Source organism: Spinacia oleracea, chromosome 4, assembly GCF_020520425.1.
Source record: "Spinacia oleracea cultivar Varoflay chromosome 4, BTI_SOV_V1, whole genome shotgun sequence".
NCBI classification, from domain to species: Eukaryota; Viridiplantae; Streptophyta; class Magnoliopsida; order Caryophyllales; family Amaranthaceae; genus Spinacia; species Spinacia oleracea.
In genome coordinates this window covers 178,815,327-178,828,212 of record NC_079490.1, presented here as the reverse complement: position 1 = coordinate 178,828,212, position 12,886 = coordinate 178,815,327, and the positions used below count along the sequence as shown (strand labels likewise).

Genomic DNA, 12,886 nt, shown 5'->3' with positions numbered 1-12,886 from the left:
CTATAAAAAGAACAACTATTTTACAAAAGGAACATCATGTAAAAAATGCAACAGAAAAACAAAAACAAAACATATTATCGATAATATTATAAAAAATTAAAAAACAGTAAAAAAGTTAAAAAGTTAAAAAGAATACAAAATAATTAAAAAAAGAACAACAACTTTTTTAGAAAACACAAAGAACAAAATCAAAAGAAAAATAAAATAACAAAAACTCAAAAAAAAATTAAAAAAACGACAACAAAAAAAAGAACAAAAGAACAAAACACATGAAAAAGAACAACATTTTCTTTTTCCTTATCAAACAAAAGAATAGAATGAGGGAAGAAAAGAACAACAAATCTATGTTCTTTTATTAGTTGTATTTGTTCTTTTCAAACCACTTAGTGTTCTAATTAAGACGAAAACGACGATATTTTAATGCACTTAAAACTAGGTCTATATTTTTATTTAAATGTATTTTTGTTCTTATCCCACACATCAAATCTATGTTCTTTTATTAAGTGTTATTTGTTCTATTCAAACGATTTTATGTTATAATTAAAAAGACGAAACGACGATTTTTTGATGCACTTAAAACTAAATCTATATTTTTTTAAAGTATTTTTGTTCTTTTACCACGAATCAGGCTATGTTCTTTTTTAAGTGTTATGTGTTCTTTTCAAACCATTATATGTTCTTTTTTTAACAACCTATGTACGTTGATATAAAAGAACAAACTATGTTGATTTAAAAGAACAAACTATGTTGATGACACAGTAAAAGTAAAGTTGTGAAAAGAACATTACAATTTGAAAAGAACATTAGAGGAAAGAACAAGGAAACGTACCTTAAACACTTGATCAACATTTATCAGGAGCATCAATATCTTTTAATAAATATTCAAAAACTGATCTAAATCCTCGGAAAATATCACGCTCTCTAGAGATTCTCTTGCTTCGAAAACTAGCCAAATTGAACTAGTGTTTTTCTTAATTCACTCATTTTAAACAAAGGAGAAACATTCAGAAGGAATTTTAGAGAGAGAATAAGGAGAAAATATATTTTTTACTCTTTCACTCACCATCTCACTCTTTCTCTCTCAAAAAATCACTCTTATGTTTGAGAGAATATAAATCCTCTCCTCTTTCTCTCTCTAGAATGTATTTATAAAATGACTAATGGTTATGATTCAAAAGTACAATTATTATATATATAGTTGCTGAAAAATAGAAAATGAAAAAATAGGAAGTAGAATCAAAGAAGAACAGAGAAGGAGAAAGGAAAAATTCTTAAAGAGTGCATAATGAGAACTATGCACGTGTTTTAATTTTGTTCTTTTAACAGAATATTATTAAAAGTACAAATGAAAAGACTAAAAGAACAAATAGAGAGACTAAAAGAACAAGTGATCAAGTACCTTGTCCAACAATAATATATGACTCGGAATCATCATTTTCATCATTCTGTTATGAATTATCAAGCACATTATTCATAATATGTGAAAAAATAATAGGTTAACATGTATAAAACCAAGAAAAAGAACGCAATCAAAAGAACAAAGGATAAATAAAAAGTAATAAGAAAAATAACACAATAAAATAAAAAGAACAAGTTATGAAACGCAAATGAAATTGAAAATAATAAAAAAAGAAGAACACAATAGAATGAAAGAAAAATTATGAAACGCAAATGGTCTATTTTTCTACTATGATGAAACTGTTCTTTTAATACGAGCATAAAGAAACTGTTCTTTTAATACGAGCATAAAGAAACTGTTCTTTTAATACGAGCATATGTTCTTTTAATACGTAAAGCTGTTCTTTTCTGGAAAAAAAATCGTAATTACATAATCAAAATCTTCAAAATCAACGATTTCAACGAAATCAGCGTGTTGTTACATAATTTGATTCATTAAAATCATCAAAATCATCAAAACTCAATTATTACAAAAACAAAATCATCAAAATCATCAAAATCATCAAACACACGATTATTACAAAATCAAAATCATCAAAACATAGAATTTATTATTACAAAATTGAAAAATTACCTCCCAAAATCTGATTATCAGCTGCAGAATTCAGATATGAAGAAGAAAAATCGGTTTAATTTGATGTTGAAGCAGAAAAATCAACGAATTTTTGGGAATTTTCACTACTTTCTCTCTCTAAGAACCATTTTAGAAAACCTAGTTCATACTTTCTCTCTCCTCTTCACAATTTGAGTTCAAAACATAAAATCTAGAAGAATATATATCGCAAGAAGAAAGCAAATCGAATAAAAAACGCGAAAAACAGAGCTGAAAAGAACAGAGCCTTTAATGTTCTTTTGTTCAAGGGAAAGGAAAATGTTCTTTTGTTCCCGGGATTTAATGAAACACACTCGTTTTACGTGTTTTTTATGTCGTTTTATTCCCGGTGCGCCTAGAGCACACGCCTGCACCATCAAATTTGGGTTTAACACTCTCTCCATCCTTTTTCTTCTTCACAAAACCCTCTAATGTCACCATAAATTGTCAAGGTAAAACTCCAATGGAATCCTATAATCACAACTTGGCTCTTTATCTTCCAGGTTTGATTACTTAATCTCCACCAATTTTGATTTCTCCAACTAGTTTTAAGTTAATCTCAAGTTTCATATACATGTTAAGATCACTTTTGTTTCTGGGTTTTTGGCTGTTTTGTCTCAATCATACGCATAATTTTGTCTGCTATGCGTTGTTGTGCAACTTATACATTACCCCTTTTACGCAAGCTCCCCAAAAGGCTGGCTCTTTTTCACCATTATTATGTAAATCATTCAGTTTCATGTGTTCTTCAAACTTCTGATACGAGTGATGATAGCAATTGTGATGGCCCTAGTTCTAGTCATTATTGTGATTATTCTGTTGCACATAGAGAAATGAGAGATTATGCAAAGATGGGTTGTGTTCAAAAGGCACTAGAGACTCTCAATTCATTTGGGTATGCAGGGGGGAAACCGTCGGTGTATGATTATAATGCTTTAATTTATAGCTATTTGAAGTCTCGAAACGTGGTTTTTGATGAATTGGGTCGAGTCTGTTTCCATATGAAGGAATTTGGGTTGTGCCCAAATGCATTAACATATGTTGGCCTATTTAATGGAATGCTTCTGATGAATTGTTTGTTGGATGCGTTGGTTGTCACTGAGGAGATGCTTAGAAGTGGGTATGCACCATCCTTCTCTTCTTTGTCACAGTTATTGAAAAGATTATTGAGAGTGGAGCATTTATCTGGTTCGAGGTATGTTATAGAGTTAATTAATGCTAGAATTGAACTATTCGCAAACGCAACTGTCGTTGAGTATGTTGCTTTTGAAGCTTTGTAAAGTGGGCAAGATACACGAGGCTTATAGAGTTTTGAGTGGTTTACTATGTAAAGATCACTTTTGCACTCCACTTGTATATAATCCAATTTTGTGGGGTTTATGTAAATGTAACCGGAGTTCTATTGCATTGTCTTTGTTGTGTTCTTTGAATAAGAGAGGGTTTGTACATAATGTGTGCACATACACTGCGTTAGTGTATGGGCTGAGTGAGGAGAAAATATGGAATGGAGTTTTCCAGGTATTAAGGGAAATGAAAATTGTTGGGTGTAAACCAAATCTAATAACATACACTGTCTTAATTAAGTATTTATGCGATGATGGAAGGATTCAGGAGGTGTTTGTCATTCTTGCAAATATGGAGAAACAAAAATGCTACCCAGATTTGGTGACATGTAACATCATTCTTCGTGAGCTCTCTCATCAGGACATGGCAGTTGAAATTAGTGAGCTGATGTCTCTGATGGATCAGAGGGGCTTATCTCCCGATTCATTCACTATAACTGCGTTGGCTGCTGGCATGTTGAAGAAAGGAAAGCTAAGGAATGCTAGTAATTTTTTGCTTGATGTTATTTCACGGGGGTACAATGTAGATATGGCTGTTTATAACACGTATCTGCACTCATTATGCTTAGACAGTGGATATATAGAAGCATTATCTGTGATTAAGAGTAAGACTAGTAAAGGTTTCACGCCAAACACCATTTCATACAACACTATTCTGAAAGGAATTTTCTCTGAAGGCAATCTTGATGACGCGTTTAGGTTTCTAGATAAGTTAAACTTTGCCGCAGATGGTCCAGATATAGTTTCTTTTAACACAATTTTGTCTGGAGCATGCAAACAAGGGAACTCTTATATCATTCAGAAGCTTCTGGATTGCATGGAAGATAAAAAAAATAGAGCTTAATGTTGTAAGCATGTCTTGTTTGATTCATTATTTCTGTGGAGTTGGAAATATCTTCGAGTGCTTTAAGTTGTTGGAGAAGATGATGCATGCTGGTCCTACTCCGAACGTTGTGACTTATAATGCAGTCATTGATGGTCTATGCAAGAACCACTTGCTTAGGACAGCTTGTAGAGTTCTTAGACAATTTAAACATTCTAGAACATTCCCTGATACAACTACATATAATATTCTCATAAAAACAGCCTTGAGTGCTAAAGAATATGCTGTGGCCAAGGAGTTATTTAACGATTTGTACTCCCAGGGATTGGAACCTGGCGCAGTCACTTATAGATCCTTGATTAGTGCCATATGTAAAGATGGGAATATACGCGTTGCCCTTGAGCTTTGCAACTGGATGCATGCTGATGGATGCAAGCCATCAGTTGACATGTACAATATGATATTGAAGGCAATGCTTCAAAAAAGGATGTTTAGGGATGTTTTTTTGTTACTAAAGGATATGCGAATAAATGGTTGTGAGCCTGATGATATGTCATATGTGATTCTCAAGCATGTATTCTCAGACGATGAGCAGAAGAATTATTTTCAGGCCAAAAATCTCCCTGAGTATGTAGTGTCATAACTGTAAAACTGTATAAGAGAGATGCAACTTGATATAGTAGTATTATGCTGAGTGGTCTCATCCTTCTCCATTGACACTGCTCGCTCTCCAAAGGAACATAGTGTTAGCAGGTAATCAGGAGTACCGTCATGCATTTATCAGTTTACATGTGAACTAATTTTGTCTCTGTTTTTTACTCTTTAGGGGTCGCCTGGATTGGAAGGAAAGTTTAGAGGGGAGATAATTGAGGGAGTGGATGATTCTGAGGGTATTATTTAGAGGGTAATTGTTCATTTGTAAAAGTTTGGTACATGAGTAACCTTTACTCACATAACAATATATAAAAAGGCTCACTGTCAAAATCTTTATCTTCAATAATGGTTGTCAATATTAAGAACCACCATTCACGGCGGCGACCACGACGACGACCACCACAAAATTTAGGGCTTTTGGATGTTACTCACATCAACATGCACGAAATTCCATGCTAATATCAATGATAGCAATTATTTTGCCAAATTCCTCTCAAAATTTTGTAGATCTACAAAACTTAAACTGAATGAAGGAAGAAGGGAGATACGTAGGTGATGATGGAAATTGTAAATTGACCATTCAACTTCATAATTTACTACTTTGAGGGCATAAGAAAGTGTCTTTGATGATCATCAATTGACGGCAGCGACAAATGGGCGGTTATGATGAATGTTAAATTGACTGCGGCGGCAAATTGGCGGTGGTGAAGGAGGTTATTTTGACGGCGACAGCGTGGTTGATATGACAACGGATTTGTAGATGACGCGGAGGAAGTGGTGAAGATGATGGCAGGAGGCAAGTCGTTGACGGTGGAGAGAGAAAATGATTGAGATGAAAGAGAATTATTACTCTGGAAATTGTTACTCTATGGGGGTTAGGGAAATTATTAACCCTCTAAATAAGGGGAATAGGTTACTCCCTTATTTTTTTCTCTCAATCCAAACATTTAAAATGGCCAGAAATAACTCTCCTTTAATCATTCTGCCCCCTTTACCCTCATTCCAAGCAACCCCTTAAGGAAACAATAATCTATGTAGCATATATGTATATGATGCAAGTATACTGATATAAGCATGATAACCCCCCAATAGGCCTGGTTATTGGGCGGGTCGGGGCGGGTCACTGGCGGGTCGGGTCATTTGCGGGTCATAGAAAAATACATGCGGGTCAGGGTCGGGTCAGGGTCATAAGGGTCAGGGGCGGGTCAGGGTCATAGCCAAAAGCTTATAGGGTCGATAGCGGATCAGGGCCATAGCCAAATCTGCCAAATCTATATACAAAAATTTTATGAACGAAATAGAAAAAAATCATTCTTCAAGCCGTATGTAATATGGAAAACATTTCCTGACAATAATATACTAACCAATTATTATTATTTGGCATATATAGTTTCTAAATGTGTTGACAACACCTAATAACAAATAATTGAAAAAATAAGTGAATACAGGATGTTCAACTATATCAACAAGCAATATCAAGTATCAACAGAAAATAATGTTAAACTGTATCAACAAGCAGCGATCCAATGATACAACACAGCAGTATGCCAGTATACATCTCTGACAGGTCACAAAATTTCTAAGCAAAGTAAAACCCCAATAGAAAAGTTAAACAGGATTTAACTCCCTTATTACAAATACAAATAATAACACGAAGTATTCCATTCAACAAAGTATAATTCACTGAATAATAGAAGTATTCCATTCAGGACTTGTATGAGTCTTGTTCCTTAGCTAAAGTCTCCAATTCACCAGCTTCTTCATCAGAAATTGAATATGGATTATGCAAATTTTGAGGGAAATTTACCTTAAAAGTGGTGATTCTGAGTTTGATTATTGGAGATGCGACGAGCTTTCGATCGATTTCGTCAAAAAAGGATAATTTGATTATCGGTCGATGGATCAGCGAGAATGAGGAGAGAGAACGCTGACAGCCTGATATACCAGGTATGGGGAGGAGAGAGAAAGAAAAAAAAGCGTGTATTTTTTTTTATGGAAAAAAAGCGTGTATTTTATTTTACCCGTTATTGACCCTTTATTTTTGTTTTAAGTTATTGGGCTTATAAACAATACCCTATAAGAGCCCTATAAGCAAATACCCTATAAGGGCCCTGTCCAATAAAAAGATAAAGGGTCAAGAACCTTTTAAAATTGACCCGACCTTTATACCCATTGGACTACCCTGACCAATAACCAGGCCTACCCCCTAATATGGAGCTTTTCTAGCTATCTGGTTTGTTTGATTGTTTCTGTTGGTTAATTTTCCTCAGGTTGTGACATAAGCAGTAGCAAAGTTGTGGAGTTCAAAATTATGGAGACACAAAGTCAACAGAGAAGTGTAATTCCTTCCTGGTAACTGTCAAGCTCCTTAGTATCTTTGTTGCTTCTTTTCAGTAGAATCCCTTAGTCCCTAATTTGTTGAGTAAGACTATTTTGCATGTTTAGCAGTTCAAATTTGATGTCCTTTGCGCTTGTCATGGATTTGAGTCATTTGGCTCAAAGAGCTTGGTCTTCCTAGCTGGTGAGGCGTGGAGTCTGCCTTGCTACCAATCAGAGAAAGTACAATCCAATGTCATAATCACTTTATTTCATATGCTGTAGACATTAACGTTAATGATGACCTGTGTAAGAATGTAGCTAGTGCTAATCTCCAAGAAACTTAGCATGTTGCGTGTTCATAAGATTCCAAATATGAACTTGCCAATGGTTAATGTTATGATGGAACTAGTGGAACGATACAAATCATGTTTATAGATGGAAAGAATGTCTAATTTACTTGTACTGTAATTACCTGCCAATTTAGGCATCCCACAGTTGATCATTTTTTTTAGCTGCAATAGAGATAGGATCATAGGAGTATCGGTAGAAGTCTAGATGAACACCCACTTGAATGTCTCCCTGGAGAAACTAAGGAGAGAAATTACATGTTGATCTCTATTGTTAAGAAGCTTGGAATTTTTTAATCATGTTCTCCACAAGGATGGGCGTCAACTTGGTAAATCCATATTTGGCCATTAGCTGTGTACTTATGTATTTAGATTGGATTGGCTGATGGCAAGGACACCGGCATTAGATGGACATATGAGTCATCAAAATGAGAGAGCTCGTAGAGTCATGGTTGTTTACTGGTTTATCGTCTTTCTCAAGAATTATGTATGCAAATATGCAAACGTTATATTTGTATGGATTGTATGGATTAATGGATAGAAGCTTTAGCTCACTGAACGTGACAATAAAGGAACCGAAAGATCATGCCTCCTTGAACAATTTATATCCCTTTATAAATCACTCTCACCTTATCGTAATGATAATTAAACGGCTAAATATATGAAGTTAAAATTGGAAATATTAATAATGTTGATCAACGCATGATTTTGTCATGGCTTTCTCGTCAGACAAAAGAAAGAAAAGGAATTTCACGTCTCCATATCAAATTATCAACTGAGTAGAACCTCGTGCATTTTTCAGTGATTTTTTTCCCATGAACCTAATTTCGTAAAGAAACTATTTTTTCTTTTTCAGATGAACAGTATCTGTATACAGAAAATAAGTGATTTAAGTGATATCAAACATATGCCTTTTTTTATTGATAGTATATTATAAGGAGGTAGAAAGTACATACCTTGAGTTTCAGTTGCAGATCTATAATACAGCATTTGTCAGATAGTCTAGCTAACATACACAAAAACAAGGATTTGTAAATTGACAAACTAGTTTAGTTTCCCTCATGTGGGTTGTGTTTGTTGTGTGTGTGTTTGAGTGCACGCGCACCTGAGAATTGTCCATGCTCTAAACTATATCAGAACTTGGGAGCTGACTGAGATATGTCTCTGCTAAAATGGTGTGTAAAGCTGCTCCGATAGGAAGAACATCCTCATCAAGGAAGAAGTGAGGAGAATGTGGGGAGTGTATTGCACCAATTCCCTCATTTCTTATACCTATCCCAATCATGTTTCCCGGTATCTTTTCTTGGTAAAAGGAGAAATCTTCGCCTTCTATCACTTTCTGCCCTGGCCGGACATTCTTACGACCTAGTAGAACACCACCGATAGCCTCAACATGATGATGCAACGTGTCATCGTTGATTGTTGCAGGGTAAGGAGGGTTGTTTTCTTCATCGAAGTCAATATGTGCTCGACCTCTATGTAAGGCTGCTCCTTGCTCGACCACCTTCAAGGAGTATCAGATACATCATTCTTAAACAAGCCTACAAATTTACAATGGAATGGATCAAGTGTGTTCAATAAACCCAGTTGCTGTAAATAAAGTTCTCACTTGAGTATAATTCTTAAGAAGTTAACATGGTATGGTATACACATAGGTTTTTGTCACTTCTTCTTAGATTTGAAACAAGAAGACATTTCCATGATTCGCTCATTGAGTTTTGAACACACTACGCATATAGATAAAATAAAGCCATGAAAAATGCTAATAATACATTTGTTTGACCTAAAACTTATGAAGTTCAAATGATGTCTACACCATAAAGATTGAATTTCTCTGAAACAGTTCACCAGACAACATGAAGGTGGACAAAAACGTTAAAACAGGGTTGTGCAATTACCAACAGAGTAATTTCAGCAAACTGGAAAGCTGAGATGAACATGACGTTTAGAAATTATACCTCTGTTAGCCTCTGTCGAAGCCAGTGCAGGCCGTCAGTGGTAAGACTCCTAAGTGTCCCTCCAAACTCCACAGTCTGAGGAATTATGTTCAAAGCAGTACCACCTTTCACATATGTAACAGACAGTACCTTCAGAAGAAGTAACTAGTTATTAGCCTTTGATTTACACAAATTTACTAACACATGCATCTCTTATGTTAGGTTACCCAGACTCTTATTTACTTCAAGATCCTATGTCAAATCCCCGACACTCTTATATGAATATGGACACTTCCATTAAATAGCCAAGCCATCATAACACTTGGACACATACTCGTGCTTCAACTCAGACACAAGTATCTGAACAAACAAAAAGAATTCAGAAAGGTTTTAAGAATTAATACATGGCTAGCAAAGGGATCTGCTTCTCTGGAAATGAGTTGCTGCAGTGCCAAAATAATGAATGAAGCTGACACTATTGGATTGACACTGTTATGAGGTTCCGCAGCATGAGCTCCTAGTCCTTCAATTTTGACTTTGAAGATGCACACTGCTGCACAAGCAGGCCCGAAACAGAACATATGCTCCCTGTGGGTGTCGTGAATTCAACGTGCATTCCGAAAATTGCTTTGGATTCACCAAGGGAACCTTCTTGTACCATATGAGATGCACCTGCACCCCCTTCTTCAACAGGTTGGAATAGCAGTCTCATAGTTCCCTTCAGTGTCACAAAATGCATAAATATGTACTGGACTCAAATTTCAAAGGACAAACCCATACATATTCTACCAAACAAAACATAGTCACAGGAGTTACTAAGCAACAGAACGGACCTTGAGGCGATCCTTCCTTTGATTCAGCAATTTAGCTGCACCAAGGAGCATTGTAGTATGAGCATCATGTCCACAACCATGCATTCTTCCATCAATTTTGCTCTTATGCTCCCAATTTACAAGTTCCTATTTTTATCCATACAATGATCAGAATAACAGCGACATACATCGCCATTCCATATATCATATATATAGACTCGGTTCATGTTATCAATAGATAAATGGGACAATTGTATATATCAAGCTAGGTGCCAATTTGCAATACCTCATAACAGAGTTAATACCAAACCAGAAACATAACTTTGGACTTACAAAACTATGAAATCCCCCAAATAATTAAGCACCAAATCAAAATCAACATAAATAAACTACACAAATTCACTCAACTCCAGCTTCCATTTAACATTTTTGCTTGGTCAATCATTTAGGTTAGACCTTAGTTTCTATCTACTCTTCGGTTTCTTTTCTTCGAACTCGAAGTCACTGTCTTTCATCCGAAAGGATGGGTTTTCGCCTAGTTTTCTTTCCTAATTAAAAGAAATAGAAAAGAATGTACAAGACGAAGAACAACCACATAAAAATCACAGCAAGAACAAAATTACCCCCTTTTCTGATTGAAACAACAACTCAGGGAATCGGGAAGATGGAAATAAGATTAAAAAAATATACCTGTATAGGAAGGGCATCCATATCTGCCCGGAGAGCCACAACAGGTGAAGAAGCAGACCCAATGACTGCAATAACGCCAGTTTGAGCAAAAGGGTATTCATAAGAAACGCCAAGCTTGTCAAGTTCTGACCTAATTAAAGCACTTGTGTTGTATTCTTGGAATCTCAGCTCTGGGTTTTCATGGATTCTTCTCCTTATTGATACCAACCAATCTTTCTCTGTCCTTGCATCTTCTAATAATTTTTTTGCGTAGCTTTCTTCCAAATTGATGCTGTTTCCAGAGCTACAAATGGCTTCAATGGTTGAAAACCAGATTACCAATATTGCCCAAATTGGAAACATAGTAGTGATCCAAGGTAGACACTAGACAGTGTCACTACTCACTGGTCAGAAAGTCAAGTTCATGGATATTTTTTGTGGAGCGCTAAAAGCCGCCCCATATTACTCAAAGCCGCCCCATTCATTTACCCACATACCCTCCTATATTTACCCTCCCTTTTCAACAATTACCATCCTCATTTACCTTTTACTTTCCCACCCCAATCTTGACCACCACCACCGGATATTACCGTCGCCGGAAACCACCGCCGGGAACCACCGCCGGCTGCCACCGCCTGAAAACTACTCTGGCCATTGTCTGTCAACACCGCCATCATCAATGGGCGATTCATCGCAAGAGGTAATTTTTTTTTTTGTTCGGAATTTTTTTAGGAACTTATGAATTTCTAGCTTGCACCATGGTACAGGCTTATGAATTTCTAGCTTGTACCATGAATTTCTAGCTTGCACCATGGTATAGGCTTATGAATTTTAAGCTTGTACGTACCTTGGTGCAAGCTAGAAATTCATAAGCATGTACCATGGTGCAAGCTAGAAATTCATAAGTCTATATTATTTACGTTTTTGATTTGTTGTTGCATTTGATTTAATGTTATCGGAAAAAATAAATAGAGTCTTATGAATTTTGAGCTCCAACCATGGTATAGGCTTATGAATTTCTAGCTTGCACCATGGTACAAGCTTAAAATTCATAAGCCTATACCATGGTGCAAGCTAGAAATTCATAAGCCTGTACCATGGTGCAAGCTAGAAATTCATAAGTTCCTAAAAAAATTCCGAACAAAAAAAAAAATTACCTCTTGCGATGAATCGGCCATTGATGATGGCGGTGTTGGCAGACAGTGGCCGGAGTAGTTTTCCGGCGGTGGTTTCCGGCGGTGGCAGCCGGCGGTGACAGTCGGCGGTGGTTCCCGACGGTGGTTTCCGACGACGGTGATATCCGGTGGTGGTGGTCAAGATTGGGGTGGGAAAGTAAAAGGTAAATGAGGATGGTAATTGTTGAAAAGGAAGGGTAAATATAGGAGGGTATATGGGTAAATGAATGGGGTGGCTTTGAGTAATATGGGGCGGTAAATAGTAAGCCCCTATTTTTTTGGAGTTAACCCAAATAATCACCGATTTGGAATGAGAACTCACTTTTATTTTTGTTAATAATTGGACTCATCTTACTTTAATGCCCAAATTTAATTATGATGGTTAAAGAAATGTCAAGTCCTTAAGTTAAAAAATATAATAATATTTTATTTTTGTAAAAGTATAAAATTATTTAATTGTTTTTTATTCTTACTCGTCCAATTTCAACCTCTTGAATCGACATCATCGAAATTATCAACATCACATTAATTTCTATTTCCTTTATTAATGGAGTTTTTTCATTATAGTTCACGATTCACCGACAATTTGATCATAAAATGTTAAGTAACTAATTTCTAATATACACATAATTTATTAATTTAACATAGAAACCCAACAAAATCAAAACGTTCTCCTGAATGTTTTAACATAGACCTATAAAATGGTCGTGTCAGGGCGGGTCGGGCCCAAACTTAAATGAAACCGGTTTGGGTAAAA

The 12,886-nt window shown here is 35.7% G+C and overlaps 3 protein-coding genes across 3 annotated transcripts; 2 read left to right on the top strand and 1 right to left on the bottom strand.

The window, feature by feature from the left end:
* Nucleotides 1–2,694: 2,694 nt before the first annotated feature.
* On the top strand, nucleotides 2,695–4,237 carry LOC110801419 (pentatricopeptide repeat-containing protein At1g09900-like). Its single transcript, XM_022006784.2, has 2 exons — nucleotides 2,695–3,245; nucleotides 3,487–4,237. The coding sequence occupies exons 1-2, from the start codon at nucleotides 2,695–2,697 to the stop codon at nucleotides 4,235–4,237; spliced, it is 1,302 nt and encodes a 433-aa protein (XP_021862476.2).
* A 10-nt stretch (nucleotides 4,238–4,247) lies between these two features.
* Nucleotides 4,248–7,533, top strand: LOC110801418 (pentatricopeptide repeat-containing protein At3g04760, chloroplastic-like). Its single transcript, XM_022006783.2, has 5 exons — nucleotides 4,248–4,847; nucleotides 5,043–5,106; nucleotides 7,141–7,208; nucleotides 7,319–7,391; nucleotides 7,472–7,533. Exons 1-5 carry the CDS (start codon nucleotides 4,248–4,250, stop codon nucleotides 7,531–7,533), a joined length of 867 nt encoding a protein of 288 aa, XP_021862475.2.
* Nucleotides 7,534–8,659: 1,126 nt separating this feature from the next.
* Nucleotides 8,660–11,317, bottom strand: LOC110801445 (IAA-amino acid hydrolase ILR1-like 3). Its single transcript, XM_022006811.2, is given in 6 exon segments — nucleotides 8,660–9,040; nucleotides 9,495–9,623; nucleotides 9,878–10,044; nucleotides 10,047–10,191; nucleotides 10,307–10,432; nucleotides 10,976–11,317. Coding segments are annotated over 6 exon segments (1,290 nt in total).
* Between the last annotated feature and the right edge of the window lie 1,569 nt (nucleotides 11,318–12,886).

Coding starts and splice junctions, on each gene's coding strand:
- LOC110801419 (XM_022006784.2), top strand. CDS start 2,695: ATGCGTTGTTGTGCAACTTATACATTACCCCTTTTACGCAAGCTCCCC. Junction 3,246..3,486: donor GAGCATTTATCTGGTTCGAG/GTATGTTATAGA, acceptor TTTGAATAAGAG/AGGGTTTGTACATAATGTGT.
- LOC110801418 (XM_022006783.2), top strand. CDS start 4,248: ATGTCTTGTTTGATTCATTATTTCTGTGGAGTTGGAAATATCTTCGAG. Junction 4,848..5,042: donor CCAAAAATCTCCCTGAGTAT/GTAGTGTCATAA, acceptor TTTACTCTTTAG/GGGTCGCCTGGATTGGAAGG. Junction 7,209..7,318: donor CACAAAGTCAACAGAGAAGT/GTAATTCCTTCC, acceptor CATGTTTAGCAG/TTCAAATTTGATGTCCTTTG.